This window comes from Fringilla coelebs (genome assembly GCF_963513975.1).
Source record: "Fringilla coelebs genome assembly, contig: SCAFFOLD_33, whole genome shotgun sequence".
Lineage (NCBI taxonomy): Eukaryota > Metazoa > Chordata > Aves > Passeriformes > Fringillidae > Fringilla > Fringilla coelebs.
The window spans coordinates 1,857,473-1,881,905 of NW_028167443.1; the positions used below are offsets into that span (position 1 = coordinate 1,857,473).

The following is a 24,433-nucleotide window of genomic DNA, read 5'->3' on the forward strand; positions in this document are numbered from 1 at the left end:
ACTGTTCAGGGACCACCAGCTCCGAACTCCGGCTGGATCTCTGGTCACCTTCCTGGCATAGGGTGGGTCTTTTCTCCTCAGAGCACCCTGGGCTCGGTTTGGAGCCCATCTTCCTGTGGGATCTCCAGGGCTTTTTGTCCTGGTTGGGTTCCTGGGCCAAAGAGCCACTAAAAATGGCCTCTTCCACGAGGTTCTGCTGTGGGGATTTGTCCTCCCTGGTCTCCATCATCAGCTCCTACTTCCTTGGGTGAGGAAGGACAAGGAGAGGATGGGATTTGCCTCTGTGCCAGAGGGAAGGGGAAGAAGATCCCCCCAGTGCATCCCTGGCAGGACGGTGTTGGCAGCAGGGTTGTCCTGCAGCCAGGGGCCGTGCTGGGCTGGGAGATGCAGCAGGAGAGAGGGGGAAAAGGGCACTGACTTCCTCCTCACCAGTCTGGGTGTCCCGGGACATCTTCCTCTTCCTCACAGCCTCCTCCTCCATGTGTCCAAGGTTTGAGAATGGGATATTCTGCTTTGGGGAAAAACAAGGTGTGAATGCCTTAGGTTGGGGATTCCTCCCGCTCCAGTCCATCTCTTGAAGTAATCTGATGTCCATAAAAACCTCCAAAAATCAGGAGTAATCAAAAAAAGCCACCAGGAGTTTCCCATTTCCAGTCTCCTCCCCCTGGGGTTCTGGTGCTCCCCCGTCTCAGGGCTGCTGGGGATCCCATGGGTCCTGGGGATCCCCCCTCTCCAGGATCCTGCTTAGGGATTCTGTGGGGTTTTGGGGTCTCAGGGTCCCCCTCTTCAGCCTCCCCTCTATCCAGCCACTTGGGACTCCTCCTTTTTCCCATTGTCCTGGTTTAGGGCAAATTTGGAAAAAAAACCCAGAGGGGTTTCCTCAGGAAAGTAAATTCAAGCAGCCCCTCCCCCAATGGGGTCGGGAAAAGATTTCCTTGGAGAAAAGTGGAAAAAGCCTGTTTATTTAACAGGCAAAGCATTCACCAGCACAGCAAATTAAACAATATTAAACAATAAAATCTCCTGCCACTCCAAAAGAGGTGGCAAACTCAGAAAGTCCCTCCGTGGGCTGTAGCTCAGCTCACTCAGCCTCTTATCAGTCTCTTATCAGTCCCTCTGGAACTGGTAATGTCTTGGCCCAAGCTCAGCCAGGTGGGCCACAGGTGTGAGCTGCCAGTGGTGTTCTGAGTGTTCAATCCAGAGCAGGTTTAAACAGCTCCAAAGAAAAAAAAAAAACAAAAAAACACAGTCCAAGGAACTTCTCTGCCTCAGCAAGCTAAAAACTAACTAAAAGCAAAGGAGAGCTTTGTTCTGCTGTCTGTCCACAGATAACACAGTCCAGGAGCCAGAATGTGGAGAAGTGAGTGCAGTTTCTGAAAACAAACCTCTGTTTCTTTCTCCTCCCCTTCACTCTCAGAACCAGCCTTAAAGGTGCAGAACTCATTTCTGGGCTGAACGGACCGATGGGGGTACGAGCATCATGAACTCACCCCAGGACACGCCCCTGTGAGGGTCAGGGGGTCCCGTCCCCGCCTCATCTCCGGGCTGCCGGGGGTCCCCCAGCTCCGGTATCGCCCCTTCCCCTCTCCCCGTCCCGGGGGTCCCCCGTTCCACAGCCCCGGCTCTCAGGGGGATACCAAAACCAATGACCCGGCCCGTCGGTACCGGTCCATCCCCAGGTGCACCCCCGGGACCCTCCCGAGGGGCGATCGTGGCTCCTCTCCCCCCGAAAAAGCTCCTCTTAGGGAGCCCGGAGATATCCGGGGCTCGAGTTCGGGATCTGCCGGCTCCGAACACTCCCCAAAAAAATCCTCCCGGAGACCCCTCGCTGGAGTCGGGGCGCGCTCGGCCTGCGCCCTCACCTGCGGCTCGGGGCTGGGGGCGATGCTCCCGGGGCAGGGGGCGCTGCAGGCTCAGCGTGCGGGCGGTGCGAGCGGCGGGATTCTCCCGCTCCTGCTCCCGCTCCTGCTCCTGTCCCTTCTCTTCCTCCCGCATTTCCTCCACTCCCAGCCCGGACCCCCCTTTCCCACCCCTCTGCCCCACGGCCGCCGCAGCACCGGCTGCTGGCTGGGGGGAGCCCCCGATCGGCCCAGGGGTGGGCAGGGGGCTCGGGGACCCCCCCGGTGCGGATCCGTCCCCCAGGCCCGAGTCCCGAATTCCGCTCCGGGGACCGCTGGGCTCAGCGGGTCCGCCTGGCAACTGGTGAGTCATCGGCGAGAAAAGCCCTGGTTGGCTGGAAATTGTTTAGTGCGTTCGCTGATTGGCTGGAATTGCGAATGGCGCTGTGCCCTGCAGTTGTCCCTGGGTGCTGCGGAGTCCGGGACGGAGCCTTTTCCTCTTTCTTTCTCTCCCTCTGAGAGCTTTTTCCGATTTCCTTTTCTCCCTCTGAGACTTCTTTCCTATTTCTTTCTCTCCGTCTGAGACCTCTTTCCGATTTCTTTCTCTCCCTTTCTCCTTCCCATTTCTAGTTCAGTACAATCCAAGTTCCAGCAGATCCACAGGTTGCGTACCCACGCTCTCATTTGAACCTTCACTATGGCAGAGGCGTCTCTCCCTCGTGAGACTGTAACCCACGGGCAGGGTCCCTTCCCACCGTAATCGTTCCTGGATTCTGTCGGGGTCTTGCTTCCAATTCCTCCTTCCCTCTGGTTCCAGTCAGAAATGTGCTGGAAAATGCCCAGCAAAACCACCTTTGCTCTGAGCTCTGGGAGCCCCCAGAGCTGCTGGTCCTGTCCTCTGGCCCTGCACAGCTCCTTGGGAGGCACGGCAGGAGCAGCACCCTGGGAGCCTCGGGAATGCCCTTCTGGCATCCATAATACAGACTCCCAGGTGCTGGAATTCCAGTTCCCAGCCAGGAAAAGATGTTTCTGCCCTTGAAGGCAAAGCTCTCAAGAAGGATCCAAAAGCCAAGTACAGCAAGATCTTACAGTGACATTTCACTGCCAGCCTTCATAACTGCACCCATGGTTGTTGTAGCTCCTGGATTAAGAATCAGATCAGGGCACGGTCTTTGGTGGAAGCTGCCCTGGGTCAAGGCAGACACTGAGAGAGAAACAGAGCAGGCACAGAAAGGTAGGAGAGAAAGGAGGACACAAACACAATCAGCTGAGAAGGTGGCACTTTCAATAAAGAACTGGAACTGAGTGAAAATGAATGGGACAGAAAGAAATAATTTTGTAACTTTATTTCCTATCAAAACACAATTTCCTCCCTTTCTCACAAACCTCCTCCCATTCAGAAGGGCTGTCAGAAAGTTTTTCGTTCGGAGTGGATGTTCCAGGCTGCAGCCACAAGGAAACAGGGAATGGGGATTTTCCTGTTCCTGGGGAATTCGACACACTCAGCTGAGGAAAGGAGGAGGCACCAGAAGAAAAGGGCACCTGGGCTTCATCCTTCCACAGAAAAGAGTGGGGGGAAAATCTCTCATCCTGTCTGTAGCTGCTCCCACAGGGATGTGAGGGCTGATCCCAGAGCCCCGAGGGTCACATTCAGGGCTGCCCTCAGGGAATGCTTGCCTAGTATTGAGGGACAGGGTGGGAGTACCTGGATCTTGGAGCACCCAGCTGCCCCCGTGTTTGGAAGTACCTGAGGAGGGCAAGGACAATCCCAGGGACATCCTGCAGTGACATCCCCCTGTCCAGCTCTGGGTGAGCTCAGTCCCAAGCCTTACCCTGATCCTGGTCTCAATCCACCTCCATGTTTAGACACACTCATAGTTCTCTATTTAATCCCATACCAGTGCCAGACTTGTCTATCTCCAGACCCAATTCCAGCCCCAACCCTAAAGCCTTAGCCCCAATCCCAGCTCAAATTCAAATCTCAGCCCCAACTCCAACCCCAGCCACAGTTCCAGCCCCTTCCTAAATCCTCAGCTGAAACCAAATCCCAGGTTTTGCCATTCCGGTAATTTGGGGATGTCTCTGTCCCTCTGACCCCGATGATGTTTGGGTGGGGCCACACCAGGTCTGAGAGGGACAGAGACCCCCCCCGGCCTCCCCAGGTGTGAGAAGGTCAGAGAGCCCCCCCAGCCCCGAGCACCCTCAGTGGGGAGAGGGACACAGAGCCCCTGGTCCCCAGCCCTGCAAAGGCATTCCCTGAGGCCAGAGGGATGGAGACCTCCCGAGCATCCCCCAGGGTGAGGGGACAGAGACCCCCTGAGCATCCCCTGGGCTGAGAGGGACAGAGACTGCCCGAGCACCCCCTGGGACAGGGCTGAGAGGGAGGGAGACCCCCCCCAGGCATTCCCTTCGGTGATAACAATGGAGAACCCCTGGGGAATGGCCTGGAGTGAGAGGGGCAGGGACACACGCTGGGAAATGGCCTGCAGTGACAGGGAAACCCCCTCCAAGCCCCTCCCAGGCATTCGCCAGGGCATGATGCACAGAGAACCCTCAAGCATCCCCTGGGCACTGGACAAAATAAACTTGGCAGAAATCACACTTAACCCTACATAAAATACTTTGATGAATATTTGATTTTCCTACAAGTCATATGTGATGAAGATGCAAACAAATCCCAAATATGAATAAACTAACAATAGAAGGAATTCTGTGGCAATTCCAAGTTCAGTCAGTTCTTGCACAACTCCAGCTCAGCTGCTGGAGGGTTCCAATAAAAGAAAACTGGAAATTTGTCCCAATACAGATTATTAAAAGGGGAAGCTCTGTGTAGCTGTCACAAAGGTGTCAGGGACAAAGAGAATAATTATTCTCACATTTAGCAAAGCCCTTAAGCCTGTGAATTTGGGACTCACTCAGGAATTTAGCTACATGAGCTGGGCTTCTTATGGGACTTGTAGCAGCCTTGTGTTTCTCACCTTGGGCTGAATGAATCTTGTCAGTCTTGCTGCTAACATTTGCTCCCTTACCCTCAGTGATTTTAACAAACTTTTTAAGGAAGGACAACAAAATATTTTTTTTGCACTGGCCACCCACAACAGTCATTTTCCTCATCAGTTCTTCCATAAGTTGCTCAGAGGAAGCTGTGTCCAAGTTTCAAAGTGTTCCTCCAAAAAGAACCACAACCTCCTCAGAGGAGGGAACCATGCTGTTGTCCAAGGCACTTGGGGTCAGAGAACAGTGCCTAAACTCACTGTGCCAAAATAATGTTGCAATCTGGTTAAGAAAATTGCTAGAGAGACCTCTGCCCAAATTAAGGTGTTAATGAGACCAAATCCAATGTGGATTTTATTGAACAGTAAATCTGAGGTAGAGAGAGAGATGGAAAGAAAAAGAAAAGAGAGGAGAGCAAGGCAGTGAAAGAGACAGAGACCTCCCCTGGCACAGGGCAAGTGTGACATTGTCTTCTGTGTATGTGGCCTTCCTGGGGTGGGGGTTTTACACCTGAGCCAGTCTGGGTAAGGGGGGTGGTGTTCACCCCCCTGAGCAGGGATTACCCCACTGTTTCAGATTACAATGTAAAATGTAACCAAAAGCATGTTTTCCATCACCATCTTCAAAAACTGCTATAAACAGGCCAGGCAATGTTCTTTATCTCTTCCATGACTCAGCCCTGATAATGCCCTCCAGGGGCTCTCTTCTGTGAATGGGCCATTGAGTGTCACTGCAGGACTGATAAAATTACATCATCCCATTGTGGGATGCTCAGCCCAGGGGGAGGATCCAGGCATTCCTACCTGGATATAATCTGAGGCTTGCAACACCAGGAGCACCTTGCCTACTGCATTCCCAGAGAACAAGAGCTCCATAACCACCGCTGGACCTTCAGAGGAAGACCAGACCCTTCTACAGGATCACTGCTTTGACAGAATCACGTTCATCACTCCAACAGGACTGCAGCCACCATTTAATGGGACTGCTACCACCATCCTGACCAACAGGGTGTCAGGTTATATCCTGACCCTGTCAGGTTAAGGCAGTGTTTCTGTATCATTGCCTTGATCTTAATTTTCTTATTGAATTGTAGTTCTGGTTTAGGTTCTCCCCCAGGTTTGCCTTCAATCCAATACAAATCTCAATGTATTCATCACTTGTTTTCTTCCCAAAACAGGATAGCCCATTCCCAAACCTTTGCCAGATGGAGGAGGAGGCTGCGAGGAAGAGGAAGATGCCCCAGGACACCCAAGCAGGTGAGGAGAAAATCAGTGACCCTTTCCCCCTCTCTCCTGCTCCATCTCCCAGACCAGCATGGCCCTCAGCTGCAGGACAACCCCGGTGCCAATATTGTCCTGTCAGGGATGCACTGGGGGGATCTCCTTCCCCTTCTCTCTGGCATGGAGGAAAATCCCATCCTCTCCTTGTCCTTCCTCCCCCAGGGATGGAGCTGAGGATGGTGATCAGGGAGGACAAATCCCCACAGCTGAACCTCGTGGAAGAAGAAGTTTTGAGTGACTCCATGGCACAGGAATCCAACGGGGAGGAAAATCCCCAGAGATCCTGCAGAAGGAGGGGGTCCAAAGCAAGCCCTGGGTGCTCTGAGGAGGAAAGACCCACCCTGGGCCAGGAAGGTGGACAGAGCTTCAGCCGGAGCTCAAAGCTGATGGTCCATGAGCAGCTTCCTGGTGTGGAGAAGCCCTACAAGTGTTTGGAGTGTGGGAAGAGCTTCAGCAAGAGCAACCACCTGCTCAGCCACCAGATGATCCACACTGGGGAATGGTCCTACGAGTGTGGAGAGTGTGGGAAGGGCTTCGTCTACAGATCCACCCTTGTGATCCACCAACGCATCCACACGGGGGAGAGGCCTTACGAGTGTACTTAGTGTAAGAAGAGGTTTCAGACAAGCTCCCATCTTCTCCAGCACCAGCAGATTCACTCAGAGGAGAGGCCCTTCCACTGTCCTGACTGCGGGAAGGGCTTCAAGCAAAACTCGAACCTCGTCAGGCACCAGCGCATCCACACTGGGCAGAGGCCCTACGAGTGTCCCCAGTGTGGGAAGAGGTTTAAGACCAGTTCCAATCTCCTCCTGCATGAGCGGATCCACACGGGTGAGAGGCCCTTCCGCTGCCCTGAATGTGGGAAGGGCTTCAACTGTAACTCCAACCTTGTCACCCACCGGCGCATCCACACTGGGGAGAGGCCCTACGAGGGTCCCCAGTGTGGGAAGAGCTTCACCCAGAGCTCTCACTTGACCAAACACCAACGGAGGCACTGGTAAGGGAAGCCCTGCCACTGCCCCAACTGCAGGAAGAGCTTCGTGCCGTGCTCCAGCTTCATTCCCCATTGGAGGTCCTACGTTTGGAAGAGCCCTGATGATCCATGTTGCCTGTTATCCATGCTGGGAAAACACCTGTCCCTTTTCTTGCCCCTGCCAATGACATGATGTGGGATTACAGAAGATGAGGGTCTGGCCATGGCCATGACATTACATTCACTCCCACCTCAGGTCATTGCCAGGGACAGGAAAGGGACTCTCTCTCTCTCCCTGAGGTGAAGGAGGTGTCCTTTCTGGGCAGGGGAAATGTGGGGCCAGGAAGAGCCAGCTGTTGTTTTTTTCCTGTAAATAGTTTTACTGACCCTTCTGTTATCAATATTGTTTCTGTTCCTGTTTGTTGCTTATTTCCTTTCTGTTCCAAATAAATTGTTCTTATCCCAGCCCGGGATCTTTGCCTTTTGTTCTTTCCATGGGAGGCAGGAGGGCAGCAGGGGCAGTGCAGTTTTAGAGGGAGCAGGAAATTGGGGAATCCCATTCCTGAACCCTGGACTGTGGAAACCAAGCATCCCAGCTGGTTCTAGCCCTGGTGGCCATGGCAACAGCCTTGGGAGTGGGTCCCTGGTTGGGGCTGAGGGAACCTCTTCACTCTGGTGCCCAGGGACAGGAGTGGAGGGAACGGCTGCAGCTGAGTCGGGGCAGGCTGAGGTTGGATGTCAGGAAAAGGTTTTCCCCAGAGGCTGCTGGGGCCCTGCCCAGGCTCTCCAGGGAAGGGTCCCAGCTCCAGGGCTCTCTGAGCTCCAGCAGCATTTGGACAGCGCTGCCAGGCCCAGGCTGGCATTGTTGGGGTGTCCTGTGCAGGGCCAGCAGTTGGACTTGAGGATCCTGATGGGTCCCTCCCAGCTCCGCCAGTTCAGTGGTTCTGGGATGTCATGACCCTGGGGATGGGACTGGAAATGGTTGCCATGGCAACAAGCTCAGTCTGCAGGCCTGAGCTGGTGTCCATGGCAACCACCCCTGGCATGGGGTCTCCATGGAGCTGCCAAGGGACTGAGCATAGCAACAGGGGTCTGGTGATGGTTGCCACGGAAACTGACCATAGCTACAGGGGGCTGGTGATGGTTTCCTGCTAATGATCAGATTTGTCACAGGCCCTCAGAGGGGTTCCCTGGGGATTTTCCAAGAGTCTCCAGGCTGTTCAAGAGCTGGAATGTCACAGGCAGAGACAGGGTCTCCATGGAGACCTGCCAGGGCTTTCTGGGAATGGTAAAGAGCCGTGTGGTCAGAGGCAGTCACAGCCATTCCATGGTGACATCCCAGGGGACCTTGGGCCGCAAAGGCACCGATCTGTCACAGGCACTCATGGGGGCTCCACGGTCACATCCCAGGAGTCCCCAGGCTGCCCAAGAGCCGGGATGTCCCAGACACTCCCAGGGGTTCCTGTCATGGGCACAGTGGGAGCTTCAGGCAAAATCTTTATTTTTTTATTGGAGAAACTCCTGCTGATACATGATGTGGTGAAATGACACGCAAAAGCCACCATGGATCCTCAAACCCCTGCAGAGCCCCTAGACTTCTAAAATTGCTTCTAAGAGAGGAGACTGGGAGTGGCTGGTTTCAATCCCAGCCCCAGAATTTCTCAAAGGTTTATGTATAAAAGATTGGACAGGTGGAATTGAACCTTAGCTCACAGGGGCTCAGCACTGGCAGGGGCTGTGGGATGTCCCAGAGAGGGCTGTGTCACAGCAGCACCTCTGTGGCTGTGTCAGAGAGGCACAGAGCAGCTGTGATGTCAGCAAGGGGGTGTGTGACAGAAGAGAGTGGACTGTGTGAAGTCACAGATTGGTCTATGACATCACAGAGTTTGTTGTCACAGAGATGTCACTGAGCAGCTAGAGCATCACAGAGGAGATTCTGTGACATCACAGAGCAGGCTGTGACATCATGGCATGGCTTTATGGCATCACAGAGCGGGGTGTGATGTCAAAGTGTGTGCTGTGACATAACAGAGTGGCAGTATGACATCAAAGAGAAGGTTTGGTGACATCACTGGGGGGTTGTGACATCACAGAGATGTCTGTGACATCATAGAGTAGTGTGTGAGGTGATAAGGCAGATCCTGCCACCATAAAGGGTCATTCTGTGACATCAGAGAGTGGGTTGTGACATCATTGGGTGGCTGTGTAACATCATAGATCAGGCTGTGACATCATGGAACACACAGTGACATCACAGGGTGACTTTGTGACATCACAGAGTCTTCTGTGACATCACATAGCAGCTGTATGACATTCTAGGGTAACATCCCAGAGTTGGCTCTGTGAAATCAGACGGGTGCTGTGTGACATCCCAGAGTTGGTTGTAACATCACAGGAGGGCTGTGTGACATCATAGGGGGCTGTGTGACATCCCAGGGGCTGTGTGAGGTCACTGGGGAGGTCACTCTGCCCTGTCCCCCCTCACAGTTCCCCCCAGAGCAGTCCAACCCTGCTCATGCACAGTGGGGTCCCCTGTTCGCCCGGGTCCCCCCGCCCCCAGCACCGCAGCCTCCCCCAGAGGATGTTCCACGAGATCGACCCCAGAGCCTGACAGGGGACGGGGGACCGGGGCCCTGGGGGGTGAGACAGGAGGACAGGGACCCCCCGGCAGCGTCCCCGTGTCCCCCAGGGCCAGAGCCTGGGCCAGGGCTCCTTCACCCTGTTATGAACGAGGGCTTGAGAGCGCTGAAAAAATCCCCAGCAAGGGAGCAGCAAAACCCAGATTTAATATTAAGGGACAGCAGCACAAAGTTCCTTGGCAAGAGTCACTCTGATCCTGACTGGACACTTCAGGCACACCAAGGAAACAAAGCAACAACAAAACCAAACAGAATCCAGGCAATCGAACCAGAAAAGAACCAAGAACTGTCCCTGTGTGTGTGTGTGACAAAAGGACAGTGAGGGCAAGGATAAAAGGAATACAGCTTAAAAGCTTAACAGAGCTCAAACATAAGAGGACTTAACTTATACCTTAACCTTGACTGATACCTTAAACGTCAAACTTTATCAAAACAACAGCACTTAACAGTATTTAACCTAACTTATAACCAATAACTTTGTATTTAACAGAGGAATAACACTTGACAGTATTTAACTCCACTAATGAATTAAAGGTAACAACTTAGCAAAAGAACAACTCTTAACTTTGTTTAGACTTCATAACCTAACCTCACTTAGAGGCCTGACTGACTCAGCTATCCAAGGCACTCAAACCCCTCAGAGAGCAGCATTTCTGCCACATTTTCCCGGCACAGGCACTCATGTGTGCACACAGACACAAAGAGTCAGTGCAAGGCACCTGTGAGGAATTCCCCTGAGGGCAGGGAATGCTCACTGCTGATGCTTTTGCGTCTCCCCAGCAGGTGAAGGGCTGAGCCTGGAGGAGTGGGAGGATCGGCCCAGGCTCTGTGGTTGTTTGGGATCCCCGAGTGCAGCAAACGGGAGAGTTCCCGGCTGGGAGAGGCCCCACTCAGAGGGAGTCGCTGGCCCAGGAGAGCTCCAAGGGCTCCTTTTGGAGCGCTGTTTGCAGGGCCCCACGAGAGGGGCTTCAGTCACAGCAATGGCTCATCCTGGCCACACTTGGCATCAGCAGCTTTCTTTGGCAGTGTGAGAACAGGGATGTTGTGCCACTGAGGGAACAAAACCAGTTCCCAGGGCTGCTCCTAAAGGAAGCAGGAGCTGTTTGGGCAGCAGCAGTGCCTGGAGCAGAGAGTGTTTGTGATGAGCTGCAGAGGAGCTGAGCCCAGGGGCTGTTGGCCAAGGCCGAGGCCCAAGGAGCATTTCTCAGCTGGCAGGGCGGCCTGAGAAGGGGAGAGGGGAATGCAGCAGCACAGGGCCATGGAACCAAGGGAGCCTTGTGACACTGTGGGGCCCTGTGAGACCAAGGGACCACTGTGACACTGTGGGGCCTCATGGAATCATGGAGAGCACTGTGACATTGCTGGGCCTCATGGAACCAAGGGGACTGTACTGACGCCATGTGGCTCCATGGAATGTAGGGATCACTGTGACCCTGAGAGCCCCCATCTAACCAAGGGTCCATTGTGACACCACGGGGCCTCATGGAACCATGGAGACCATTATAACAGTTTGGGGTGTCATGGAACCCAGGGGCCATTGTGGCACTGTGAGACTCCATGGAACCAGAGGTGCATTGTGACATTGCAAGGCCTCATGGAACCATACAAAGACAAGAAACTTCACAGCCTCATGGAACCAAGGCGCCATTGTGACACTGAGGGGCACCATGGAAACATGGAGACCATTGTGACACTCAGGGGACTCTTGGAATCATGAAGACCATTGTGACACTATGAGGCCCCATGGAATAAGCAAAGCATTGTGACACTTTGAGACCTCATGGAACCAGTGAGACCATTGTGACCCTGGGGATGCCCACAGAACAAGAAGGATCATTGTGATATTGTGGGGCCTCGTGAAACCAAGAGGGCTTTGTGACACTGCAGGGTGGCATGGAACCAACGGTCCATTGTGACACTGCAGGGCCTCATGGCATCAGTGGTCCATTGTGACACTGTGGAGCCAAAGGAGACCATTGTGACACAGCAAAACCCCAAGGTCTAATAATCCACTGAGACATTGCAGACCTCATGGAACAGAGGAGTCATGTGACACTTTGGGGCCTGGGGAACCATGGAGACCCTTGTGACACTGCAAGGCCTCATGGAATCCTTGAGACCATTGTGACACTGTGGGGCGTTATGACACCTGGGGGCCACCGGGCCATTGTGGGACCCCATCAAACCTAGGGTCCATTGTGACACTGCAGGTCCTCCTGTAATCAAGGGGCCATTGTGACACTGCTGGAACCCATGGAATCATGTCACAATTATGACACTGCGGGCCGCCGTGGATCCAAGGCAGCATTGTGACACTCTGGAGCCCCATAAAACCAAGGGAACACAGAACAGGCCTAGCTGGTTTGGCCTCCCAGGGACTGCCTGACTGGTCCAACTGACCTTGGCATGTTGAGGGTCTCTTCTCATCTGCTGCTGAAACACTGGGGCTCTTGTGCTTTCCTTCCCAATGGAAAAGAATTGTCCTTTTCCTCCAGGCACCCATGGCCAGAATTGGGATTTCACCTCCAAATTTCCTTCTATCATGGGATTGTTCCCATAGGAATATTGACAGGACAAGTCTGCCTGGCAGTGGTTTCACAAGGGTCACCTCTCATCTGTCCACAAAACATTGAAGGAGGCTCCATGCTCTCCTTCCCATGGGAAAGAACTGTCCTGCTTCTCCAGGTGCCCATGGATGAGATTGGGCTTCCATCTCCAAAATTCCCTATATCCAAGGATAGATCCCAGACAAAATCTGCCATTACTGACAAGCCTGGCTGGGCTTGGACTAGTGTGGCTCTCCAAACACTGGGGTTCTGTGTTCACCTCCAACATTGCCTGTTGTGACAGACTGCACGAGATTGTTGGCTCTAAATATTTCATGTGTGGGGGAGGAAGGGGCAGGTCCAGCCTTGCCCTGCCCTGGAATCTCAGTTCTCCCCAGAGCCTCTATCCCAGCCCAGCAGTTCCTGCCAGTCCTGGCACAGCACAGGCAATGCTCCACAGCCACCTCTGGAGCCCCCAGCCCAGCTCCTTAGGGACCAAATGACTCCTACTCCCACCTGGGGCAAGGGCGCAGGAAGACCAAGGGGTATTTAAGGCTGACCACAAGACAAGCACACATCTTGACCCTACATCCTCTTGGAATTTCTGTCTGAATGCTGCTAGAATCCAGGAGCTCGTAGCTCTGTGAGTGCTTCTCTAAATCTTGTCTTCATCTCTCTCTGTGTCTACTTATTCTAATTGTGTGCTCTTGAAAATTTTAAGCAACTTTAAATTGAACAGGCTTAGAATTTGTGAAGTTGAATGGGCCAAGTTAAAGGTTTTAGAAGTGTTTTTTGTTGATTTTCTCTAGTTGCCAGTAAAGGCTGTTTGGTTGTTTTGAGCTCCTGAGAATCTCTTGTCAGTATTTCTCTAGTACATCTAACTCAGAGGACACAAACAATTGTAATTCCTTTTAAATGTCTCCTTGAGAGAATTGTTTGGGGGATGGGGGTCAGGGCTTGTCTGTCCTGCTTGGCACAGCCCAGGCAGGGCTTTCCCAGCCACATTCCACACTCCATTTCCCAGCTGGAGCCGCTGGTGCCTCTGAGTTGTGCTGTCCCAGCCACAGGGACACTCTCCTTGTCTGCCCATTCCCCCACGGGCTCTGGGCAGGGATGGCCTCAGTGGGGGCTGCTGACATCCTCAGCAACTTGGAGGCTGCTGCTGAATTTCACTGCTCCAGAGGCTTGTTCAGCCTTCAGCTCTTCAGTGCAGGAATTCAGTGTCCCAGGGCTCATTAAGATTCAGAACACCTTAACAAGCCAAGGCTCAGGGGATAATTTGATTTCAGTTTTCAAATCATTTGTGGTTAATTCAAGAGAATTCAGAAGTGTATTCAAAGTGAATGTAGTATAATTAAAAAGATAGTGAGAAAATATTTTTACGTCCTGTTTAAGTTTTTTCATGTTAATTCATTGATATGTGCAATCTCCAATTGACACTGAATCTATGGACCTCCACAGTTGGAATAGAGATGCAAATCAAGACCCTTCATGGCTGACAATCAATCAGACTCTGTCCCTACCCCCACCCCACCATTTCCCCCATCCAAGCCCTGGCACTCAGAGCAGCCTTGTGCAAATCTGAGCTCCCTCCAGCCCAGGCTGCACCTGCAGCTTTCAGCTCCTTGGCTCCAACTCCCACCTGCTTTCCTTGGAGAAGGAGCTGCCTGAGACACAGAGGGATGTTCATTTCTTGTCAGCCAACAGAGCCAAGGGAAGGCACAGCTCCATCAAATGCAAAAGTCATTCTTCTCCGTGGTTCTGCCCTGCCCCTGATCCCCACAGCCTGTCCGGTTTCCTTCATCCCTCCTTTGCCAGGGACTTTCTGGCGCAAGGGAGCTCTGCTCTGGCTATGGAGAGAAGTCCAAGTGCAGCCCCTGTAGTGGGAACCACAACTCATCAGGTTTGTGTCCTTTGAGGGACCAGGAACTGGTGAGACTCAGAGGCACAGAAAGGTTTCTCTTCATGGCACACATAAATAATGTGAACATGATAAAATTTAAGAAACATCAAAACCCTTCCCTCAGCTCCTTGTGACATTCCAGCAACATCTGACATGTCCACCATCCACAAGGAATTGCCATACAGGAAGAATTTTAGACAAAGACATAGGAAAAGGTGATATAAAAGATAAAACTACAAGTAAGATGCTGATTAAGGAGTTATTTAAACTTCTGAAAGATTGGGCAACTCCCTGAAGCTCAAAGCATGAAGCCAGTCAAGGGAGATGCATTGGAATGACCAGAGAACAGCTGCAGTAGGAACTCTGGGAGAAGTGGGAAGGGCATAAATCCAGGTGCTCTAAATGAAAAGATTTTACTAGACATGACCATTTAAACAAAAGAGCTGAAAACACATAAAGGAAGAAGTTCATGAAATATTAGACTGAGTTAGTGGCAAAGGGAAAGGGGAAGATCAGTATTTCTTCTCCTGCCATCAGCAGTAGAATCCAGTATATCCAGAAAATTCCTGTTTCTGGTGGGAAAACTTGGCCATTTCTCAAAAATACTCAAGTGACCCAGGTAAAAAAGATTTGCTCATATATTATGAAAATAACAGGTATTAAAACCTGTGCCCCTTTTCCAGGCAGACATCAGCTGTGTGCCCATGAACAGGCAGTGCCACTTGTGCCCTGAGGTGCCCAGCTGGGATTGGATCTCTCCAAGAGCACCTGAGGGAGAGCAGAGCACCTTGAGAGCTGCAGGTCCCTGACAGCCCCGCAGGGCTCCTGTCTCTTCAACATCTGCTCTGCTCCAGTCTGGAATAGGGCCCAGCACGTTGCCAGGATCATCAGAGAGCTGAGGTGTGTGCTGGAATTCAATGCCCTACCCATCCCACAGCAGCCCTGCATTTCCCTGCTCCAGCCTTGGTCTGCAGCACAGCCATGGAGGCTCTTTGGCCTCTGGACTGTTCCTGCAGCCCCCAAGGGCAGCTGAGCTCTGCCTTTGGCACACTCAGCCCCGCCCAGTGCAGGCCATGCTCAGCAATTCCCTGTCTGTGCCTGGCCTTGCTGTCAGCCCCGGCAGCGGCTGCGTGGCCGCTTTGTGGCCCTGTGCTTGCCCAGCCATGGTGGCACAGCCCCTGTGCAGGCCCAGCCCAGGCCAGGAGCATTGCGGCTGGGAAGGGCCCCTGTGCCGTGGTGCCCACAGCAGCCTTGGGGCTCTGTGCCCCATGGCCTCCCTGCTGGGCAGCCTCTGCCAGCTCCTGCAGAGCCTGTGGCACCTGTGGGCCTGCACAGACAGCCCTGCCCTGGGCTCTGCTGGCATCTGGGCCAGCAGAGAGGGAGCCACAGCTGGTCATGGCCAGGAACAGGCCCTGAGCCCCGCAGGAGGATGGAGCTGGGCCACAGTTTTCAGTTCTTCTGTGGTTAATTCGACAAATTTCAGAGTTGCCTTCAAAGTGAATATACTAGATTGAAAACAATGCAGAGAGAACAGTTTTGTCCTGTTTTCTTTTCCTGTTTATAGATTGATATCAGCAATGCCCAGTTGATATTGACCCCCAGTGCCTTCCAATGCAGTTTTAACAGATATGAAAATCAAGACCCTTCATGGCTTAAAATCAGTAACATTTTGTCATCAACCCCTCCCCAGCATTCCCCTCACACAACCCCTGGCACTCCTATGGATCAGGAGTGGTGTGGCCAGCATGAGCAGGCCAGTGATTCTTCCCCTGTGCTCAGCTCTGGTTGGGCAGCACAGTGTTAGGTCACAGGACCTGGCAATCCAGGGAGGTGGGTGAGTCACCATCCCTGGAAGTGTTTAAGGAAAGACTGGATGTGGTACTCAGTGCCATGGCCTGGGTGACAAGGTGGTGTTGAGTCCCAGGTTGGATTTGATGCTCTCCAAGGTCTTTTCCAGCCTGGCTGATTCTCTGATGATTGTGACACTGTAGGGTCCTGGGGAAGCAAGGGGCCATTGTGACACTGCGGGGCTGGTGGCACTAAGAGGACCATGGTGACACTGTGTATGACATGGGCAGCACAGAGCCAAGGGGCCATTGTGACACTGTGGGGCTAAGTGGAAGCAAAGAGTCCAATGTGACACTGCAGGGCCTTGGGGGACCACAGCTCTACTGTGACACTGCGGGGCCCAAGGATCCAAGGGACTTTGTGACACCAAGGGGCCCCAGGGAACAAAAGGGACTCTGTGACATTCAAAGGCCTCATTGAATCATGGAGACCATTGTGACACTGGGGGGCATCATGGAACCGCGGTGACACCAAGTTGGCTGGGTGCAAGTGTGGGTCTGCTGGAAGGTAGGAGGGCTCTGCAAAGCTGTTTGCCCCCTGCCTCCCATGGCCACCCTGGGGCTGCTCACAGGGGTTTTCTATGCTCAGCATTGGCCTGATCATGTTCTTGAGAGAGCCTGGGAAAGGAGCCTGGAGCCCCCAGGGCCTGGCCTGAAGCATCAATGCTGCCCCAGCAGTGCCCATGGCCTGTCCCTGCTGCAGCCCTGGCACTGCCACCCCAGGACCTGAGAGCACACAAGGCCTACAGCAACACCAGGGCCACCAGGGCGGGTGGGCCACCAGCGGGGCAGGGCCATGGGAGCAGCACTGGCAACACCAAATGCTGCTGCTCCCAGGCACAGCTGCTGTGCCAGCACTGATCTGCCCCCAGCTCTGCACACAGACATTGCTGCTGCAGCTCCAGAGAAGGCAACTAAACAGCATCTCTGCAGAACACTTTGCTGAGACATCCTTTAGTTCATTTAAAGCCACCAAGAGTGCAGCCCCTCATTGACACAGTCTGTGGCCACAGGGAAGGTGGAGAGAAGCAAAATGAGAAATGGCACAAACAATGACATTTCTTTCTGGACAATTTGAAAAAAGTAAAACAAAGGAAAAGAACCTTCAAAATGAAGACAACAAAAAGTATCAAAGATGCCTTTTATTTCAAGTGATTTGCAGAAATTGGCCACCAGTTTAATGTCCCTGAAACCATCCAGTCATCATTGTCCTCACTGCAGCCTTGAGCTCCTGGTTCCTCAGGCTATAGATGAGGGGATTCAGGGTTGGAGGCACCACTGAGTACAGAACTGACAGGGCCAGATCCAGGGATGAGGAGGACATGGAGGGGGGCTTCAGGTAGGCAAATGTGCCAGTGCTGATGAACAGGGAGACGACAGCCAGGTGAGGGAGGCAGGTGGAAAAGGCTTTGTGCCGTCCCTGCTCAGAGGGGATCCTCAGCACGGCCCTGAAGATCTGCACATAGGAGAAAACAATGAACACAAAACAACCAAATGATAAACAGGCACTTACAGCAAGAAGCCCAAGTTCCCTGAGATAGGTGTTGGAGCAGGAGAGCTTGATGATCTGGGGGATTTCACAGAAGAACTGGCCCAGGGCATTGCCATGGCACAGGGGCAGGGAAAATGTATTGGCTGTGTGCAGCAGCGAATAGAGAAAACCACTGGCCCAGGCAGCTGCTGTCATGTGGGCACAAGCTCTGCTGCCCAGGAGGGTCCCATAGTGCAGGGATTTGCAGATGGACACGTAGCGGTCGTAGCACATGATGGTCAGGAGGGAAAGTTCTGATGCAAGAAAAAAGAAAATCAGAAAAACTTGGGTAGCACATCCTTTGTAGGAGATGTTCCTGGTGTCCCAGAGGGAATTGTGCATGGCTTTGGGGACAGTGGTGCAGATGGAGCCCAGGTCAGTGAGGGCCAGGTTGAGCAGGAAGAAGTACATGGGTGTGTGCAGGTTGTGGCCGCAGGCTACGGCGCTGATGATGAGGCTGTTGCCCAGGAGGGCAGCCAGGGAGATGCCCAGCAAGAGGCAGAAGTGCAGGAGCTGCAGTTGCCGCGTGTCTGCCAATGCCAGCAGGAGGAAGTGGCTGATGGAGCTGCTGTTGGACATTTGCTCTGGCTGGACATGGGGATCTGTAAAAAAAAATAATCATGGAATAGCTGGGTTTGGAGAGGACTCTTTATATCCCAGCACAGCCTGGCGGCACTTTCCCCGCACTGCCTGCCTAGGAATCTGCTCCCTGGAGCTGTCCCTGCCAGCAGCTGCTTCCCTGTGCCCAGGCCTGGGCCCCGCCAGTGCTGCCAGAGCTCAGCCCAGCCCTGGGGGCTCAGCTCTGCTCTGCAGACCCCTCCCAGCTCTGGCCCTGCCCAGGGGCAGCTCTGGCTCTGCAGGCTCTGTTGGCAACATCAGAGCAACCCTGAGGAGGCTGGAAAAGTGATGCTGCCTGTGAGGGTCCCTGTGTTGATTTCTGTCACTGCCTGGTTTATTAAATCTGAGAGCATTTTCTTTCATTTTTCTCAGCCTGAATTGAGATATGAATATCTATGTGCAATTTCCCCTCCAGGCAACCCTGAGCAGTAGAGTAAAAAAGCAGGATTTCACTTTTATGCAGCCCCTGACTTGCTGTGATCCCTGTATAATCTACTTGAAAATGTTCTGCAGGTAAATGTCCTGCTGGGAACAGTCCTGAACAATGCAGCATCCTCACCACTAAAGGAGAACAATTCCAAGTGATACCAGCTGTCTCCTTCCACCCAGATCTTGTCCCCCAGTGCTTGGAGCAGCTGCCAGGGCTGGCTGAGAGCTGTCCCTGGCAGGCAGCAGAGTCCCTGCCCCAGCACAGCGCCCTGGGCTGCAGGACCCTGCTCTGCAGGACAGCCCTGGGTACCCCTGGCTGCTCTGCGTAAGATAGAATTAGAGAATGTACTCACAGAGTCTGTAGGCATTGGGATGTTCCAGCCTTAGGAGATGGCTCCAAGATCTTTAGCTGCATTGTCCTTCAGCCAGAGGTTCCCATGTCCAGGGCTGGCAGTGATTATGCCCCAGGCACTTCTCAGCAGATTCCCAGCCCTGACTGATTGAAGCTCTCTGTGCCTCTGTGCTGTGCCCAGGGTGGCTGCAGGCAGTGCTCCAGCCCTGCTGGGCTGGGAGAAAAGCTGCTCATCAAGAAAAATGTGCTTTTGAAGGTTTTCTTGGCATTCAGGATCTACCTCTGTGCTAGGAGTCCAGCCCAGCTCAGGAGCACAGACACAGCACAAGGACTTTAATGAGCCTCTGGGGCTTTGTGCTCAGGCCCTGAACATCAGTCCCTGAGAGGGAACTGAAAAAACCTCTCCAGAACTCCAAGTCAGAATCCAACTCCAAAGTTTCTTGGACTTTTAATGGGTCCCACTGAGGGACATGACAGAGAAAGTGTCCCCAGGCCCCAGGCAGATCAGAGAACTGGAGGCAGTGATGACAGGTGGGGACAAAGAGAAGACAAGTCTTGATGCCCTGGGCCACAGCAGGGTCTGTGCCACCAAGGGCTGTGAGGAGACACCTTGTCCTGAGGCACTGGGGCCTCCTGGCACAGCCCCAGCCAGGCTGAGCACTGTCAGCCCCTTGTCCTGCCCTCAGCATCCCCCGCTAGCCCACATCCCAGTGGCCTCAAGGATTGCTGGAAGGAGTCCCTGGGGAGCCCTGGTCAGGAATGGCCCCAGGAGCTCCTTAGGGCTGCCAGGCACTGCAGGTTTTTCAAAGGACTTTGGGTTTGGCTTTTGCCTTAGAGTGTCTGAGAGGTTTGTGCAATCATGGCCTCCAATTATCTGCTGTAATTAGTCCCTGGAGATGCTTTGTCAGGAACAACACTCAGTGGGGCTCATTAATGCTTCAAGGTACTTCAGTTCTTTTAAGGTACATGGTGTTTCCCTTTGGATACAGCCTCTGGGAGAGGTTTGTGCAATCATGGCCTCCAATTATCTACTTTAACAAGTCCCTTGGGAGCTTTGTACTGACACTCAGTGGGGCTCATTATGCTTTGAGATACTCAGAGTTTTAAGGGTACTTTGGATTTTACTTCCTACTCTGAATCTCTGAGTGGTTTTTTTGCCATCCTAGCCTCCAGTTCTCTCCTCCAATGAGTCCATGAGGAGCATCTGTTGGGGATGGACCTCCGCTGGACCCATTCATGCTTTGAGACACTTTGGGGTTTTTCTCTGACTTTGACTCCTGGAAAGGTTTGTGCAATCTCCTCTCAGGCCCTGAGGTTCCAGGGCTCAGCTCCAAATTCACCACAGGTCTCTTAGGATCAAGCAAGTCCTAAACAACCATGGCTGTGCCTTGATTTCCCTCTGCTCTCATGCAGTTCATCAGGAAGGGTTCTGTAGTGGTTTTGGTTTGTCAATTTGAGATTTCTCAGCCAATGCACCAATTAGTGTTGTGAGTTCAGTGCTGGCTAATTACCAGTGCACTCACTAGGACACATTTTCTCATTTCTTGCTGTGAGGTTGGATTAGGAGAAAGGCAATGTAGGGTCAAAACGTTAAAAGGGTATATAGAAAATTTTATTACCAGTAACTAAAAGATAGAGTAATAAGAATCAGAACAAAACTCTCAGAACACTTCTCCTCTCCCTACAACTATTTTTCTTCTACTGACAATGTAAAGAGACAGAAACCAACTTTTTCAGTCAGTTTACAACCTCTAGAATACCCTTTCTTTAGTTCACTTTGGGAGAGGAGTCTCTCTTTCTTGCTATGGAGACTTCTCCAGAAGTAAACAGTTCTCTCGTGCCTCTCAATTCCCATGTAAAGCAGCCACCTGGAAAAATCTGCGGTCATGAAGTCCCTCCCATTTTTTCACAGCCTTTCCCACAGCTGTGGTTATTGGCCATGTCAGTTTATGGGGTATTAGTTTAAAGATGAGTGTTTAAGAGCAAAGGTTCTCTTCATCTTTTTCTGAAATCATCTTCATGTCTAGGAACAGAGATCTTCTCTCCCTGAGGGCACAGGGTCTTATCACTCTACTCTTTTTCTCTGTTCAAACTTCTCATGGGATCAAAGCTACTTCAACATTTGCTTATTTTAGCATGGAGGCCCTTGCTGAACAAGTCATCTCCCCGTACTTTTCAATGCATTAACGGGAAAAAAGAGAGTCTGATGTATCAATTACATCCTTCTCCATAGCTTTTCAAGAGGATTTCAGCCCCAAGATCAAGGCATCTCTTCATCCCTCACATCTGGGACTCAACTTCCTCTTCACTGTCCTTGGTGTCTTCATGTTGCTCCTCTATGTGCCTGCACTTTGTTCTTTTCTCTCACTCGAGGGAGGATGGAAGCACTGCAAGAGTTCATATCTCACCCGGAGCTTTCAGATGGTTCCGTGACGCCAGCTGGGCTCGGTCCTTGCGGCCAGAGCTGTTTTACGATGGAGGTTTCTGCAGTGGCTGCACTGGGGCTGTGTCAGGATGGGCCGCGCTGGGGGAGGGACAGGATCTCAGCAGCCAGGCCAGAACACAGCAGCAGCACATCGGGGACTGATGGCTTCTCCTCCCCCTGCCCAGGGGTTGCAGGTGAACCCCAGCAGTGGCCGAATCTTGGCCGAGCCAGCCTGGCCTGGAGCTGCTCCTGTGGCCTGGTGGATCCTGGTTTGTCCTGGGCTGGAGGCAGGGCAAAGCTCAGCAGTGCCCAGATGTTGGCAACTGCAGCCATGACCCGGCCCAGTCTTGGCCTCACGGCCTCCCCTGCCCTGCCTGGCAGCCGATGGGGCCTGGCGGGGTCCCTGGGAAGGGGCCTGGCCCCACGGAAGGAGCCACCTGGCCTGCCACGGCTGAGACAGGGGCCAGGTCAGCCTTGTTACCTCTGTGCCAGCCAGAAGGGAAAGAAACCCTTTATGGTATTTTCGGGGTCCCCAGATGGAGGAGGAAAGAATGAATTTGACTTAGTTCTTAGAAGGCTAATTTATTATTACATTACATTACATTACATTACATTACATTACATTACATTACATTACATTACATTACATTATATTATTATATTAATTATGCTATACTAAAACATTTCTAAAGAACAGAGAATGCATACTTACAGAAGGCTTAACAAGGTACTAATTAAAAACTTCTGACACCCTCCTCTGAGTCCTGCACAGCCTGACAGTGATTGGTCATTAAGTCAAAACAATTCACATGTTGGATAAATCTCCAACCACATTCCAAGGCAGCAAAACACAGGAGAAGGAAATGAGATAATACTGTATTCCTTTTTCTCTGAGGCTTCTCCGCTTCCCAGGAGAAGAAATCCTGGTGAAGGGATTTATCTAGAAAATATGACAGTGACAACCCTTCCAGGCTTTTTCGTCTTTAACATGTGTCTTCACAGGGTCATGAACAGTTTCCTTAGTGGTTTGACAGATTTTCAATTCTTAAATCTAGTTACTGATTGGTTTTTTGTCAGACAGAGGAAATTGCTAGCAGCTTTTCTTAGGACATAACTTCCATGATACAAAACCACCACAACAGCACAGAGCTCCTTTGTCCATATGTAGTGGTTATGTGCCCAAGGCCTACAAACTCCTCCTTGGGAGGTCTCTGGGCCCTCTCCAAGGTGTTTCCAAATGAAAACATTCAGCTCAGAGTCTAAGAAAATCACCAGAGGACAGGGCCAGCATGACCTGTCAGCCCTGGCTAATTTTGTCTGGAGTAATACTTGGATATACAGAATTTGGGAGTCCAAATTCTAATTTTGGCCATGGCCCTTGGACATGAAGGCTGATTCTTTCCCATAGGAATGAAGGAACAGAGCACCAGTGTTTCAGGGGAAGATGAGAGGTGACCACCATAGGCCAACGCCAGCCAGAGCAAGCAGGTTTTCTTCTGAGAGATACCCTTGCATATACGAAATTTTTTAGGGAAAGTACCAAGTTTGGCAATGGGCATCTGAAAAGAGGGACACTTATTTTCTATAGCAAGGAAAGCACTGAGTCCCAGTGCTCCCGGAGCTGATGAGAGGCAGCCCTTGACATCCCAAGATCAGCCAGCCCTGTCAGGTGGCCCCTGGGAGGCCAAGCCAGCCAGACCTGTTCCATGTTCCCTCAGTTCCATTGGGCCCCACAGTGTCCCAAGGATCCCTTGCTTCCATGAGGCCCTGAGGTGCCATAATGCCTCCTTGGTGACACCAGGCCCTGAAGGGTCACAATGGTCTCCATGGTTCCATAAGGCCCCACAGAGCCATACGGGTCTCTGGGTTCCATGAAGTCCCGCTGTGTCACCATGGCCCCTTGGTTCCATGGGCTCCAGTGGTGCCACAATGATCCCCTTGGTTCCATGAGGTCACCACAGTGTCCCAGTGATCTCCATGGGAAGGAAAGAACCCAGCCCCAGTGTTGCAGGGGCAGTGATAAGAGGCCAAGGCCAGCCAGACTTGATGATACTGGCAGATTTTGACTGTGAGCACCCTTGGATATACAGAATTTTTGAGGCTGAATCCAAATTTCAGACATGGACACCTGGGGGAGAAGGACGGTTCTTTTCCATAGGAAGGAAAGCAGAGAATACTGGTGTTTCAGGGGCAGATGAAAGGTGGCCATCAGAGGCCTAGGCCAGCCAGACCTCTCTGTCCTGGCAGCTTTTGTATGAAAGCAACCCTTGGATATAGGGAATTTCGGAGGTGGAATCCCATTTTCGGCCCTTTCTGCATAGATAAGAAGGACGGTTCTTTTCCTTGGAAGGAAAGCACCGAGTCCCAGTGTTCCAAAAGCAGGTGAGAGGCAGCCCCCAAGAGGCCAAGGGCAGCCAGACCTGTCTGTCCTGGCAGCTTTCACTTGGGAGCAATCCTTGGATGTACGGAATTTTTGAATGTGGAATCCCATATTTGGCCATGGGTGCCTGGACATGAAAAAATCTTTTTATTAGGAAGGAAAGCACAGAGAGAACCCCGGTGTTTCAGAGGCAGATGAGTGCCAGCCCTCAGGAAGTCAAGGCCGGCCAGCAAGACTTGTCAGTCCTGGCAGCTTTTGTCTGGGAGCTACCCTTGGATATAGGGAATGCTGGAGGAAGATGCCCAATTGTGGCCATGGGTTGCCTGGTCAAGGTATTTTTTCCCCCTAAGAAAGAGAAGCACATGGCCCCAGTGTTTCAAAGACAAATGACAGGTGGCCCCCGGATGACCAAGGCAGCCACATCTGTCTCTCCTGGCAGATTTCATCTGGGAGAATCTTTGCATATAAGGAAATTTGGAGGAGGAATCTCAATTTTGTCCATGTGCCCCTGGAGGAGAAGGACAGTTCTCTCCATAGGAAGGAAAGCCCAGAGCCCCAGTGCCTCAGGGGCAGATGAAAAGCAGCCCTCGACATGCCAAGGTCAGTTGGACCTGTCAGTGGTCCCAGGAGGCCCAGCCAGCCAGAGCTGTTCCATGTTCCCTTGGTTTATGGAACCCC

General features: G+C 52.4%; 1 protein-coding gene across 1 annotated transcript; it reads right to left on the minus strand.

Annotated features, from left to right (window-relative positions):
* Positions 1-17,197: 17,197 nt before the first annotated feature.
* On the minus strand, positions 17,198-18,130 carry LOC311165918 (olfactory receptor 14J1-like; the record flags this gene model as incomplete). Its single annotated transcript, XM_084227407.1, has 1 exon — positions 17,198-18,130. The coding sequence occupies one exon, from the start codon at positions 18,128-18,130 to the stop codon at positions 17,198-17,200; it is 933 nt and encodes a 310-aa protein (XP_084083533.1).
* Positions 18,131-24,433: the final 6,303 nt, after the last annotated feature.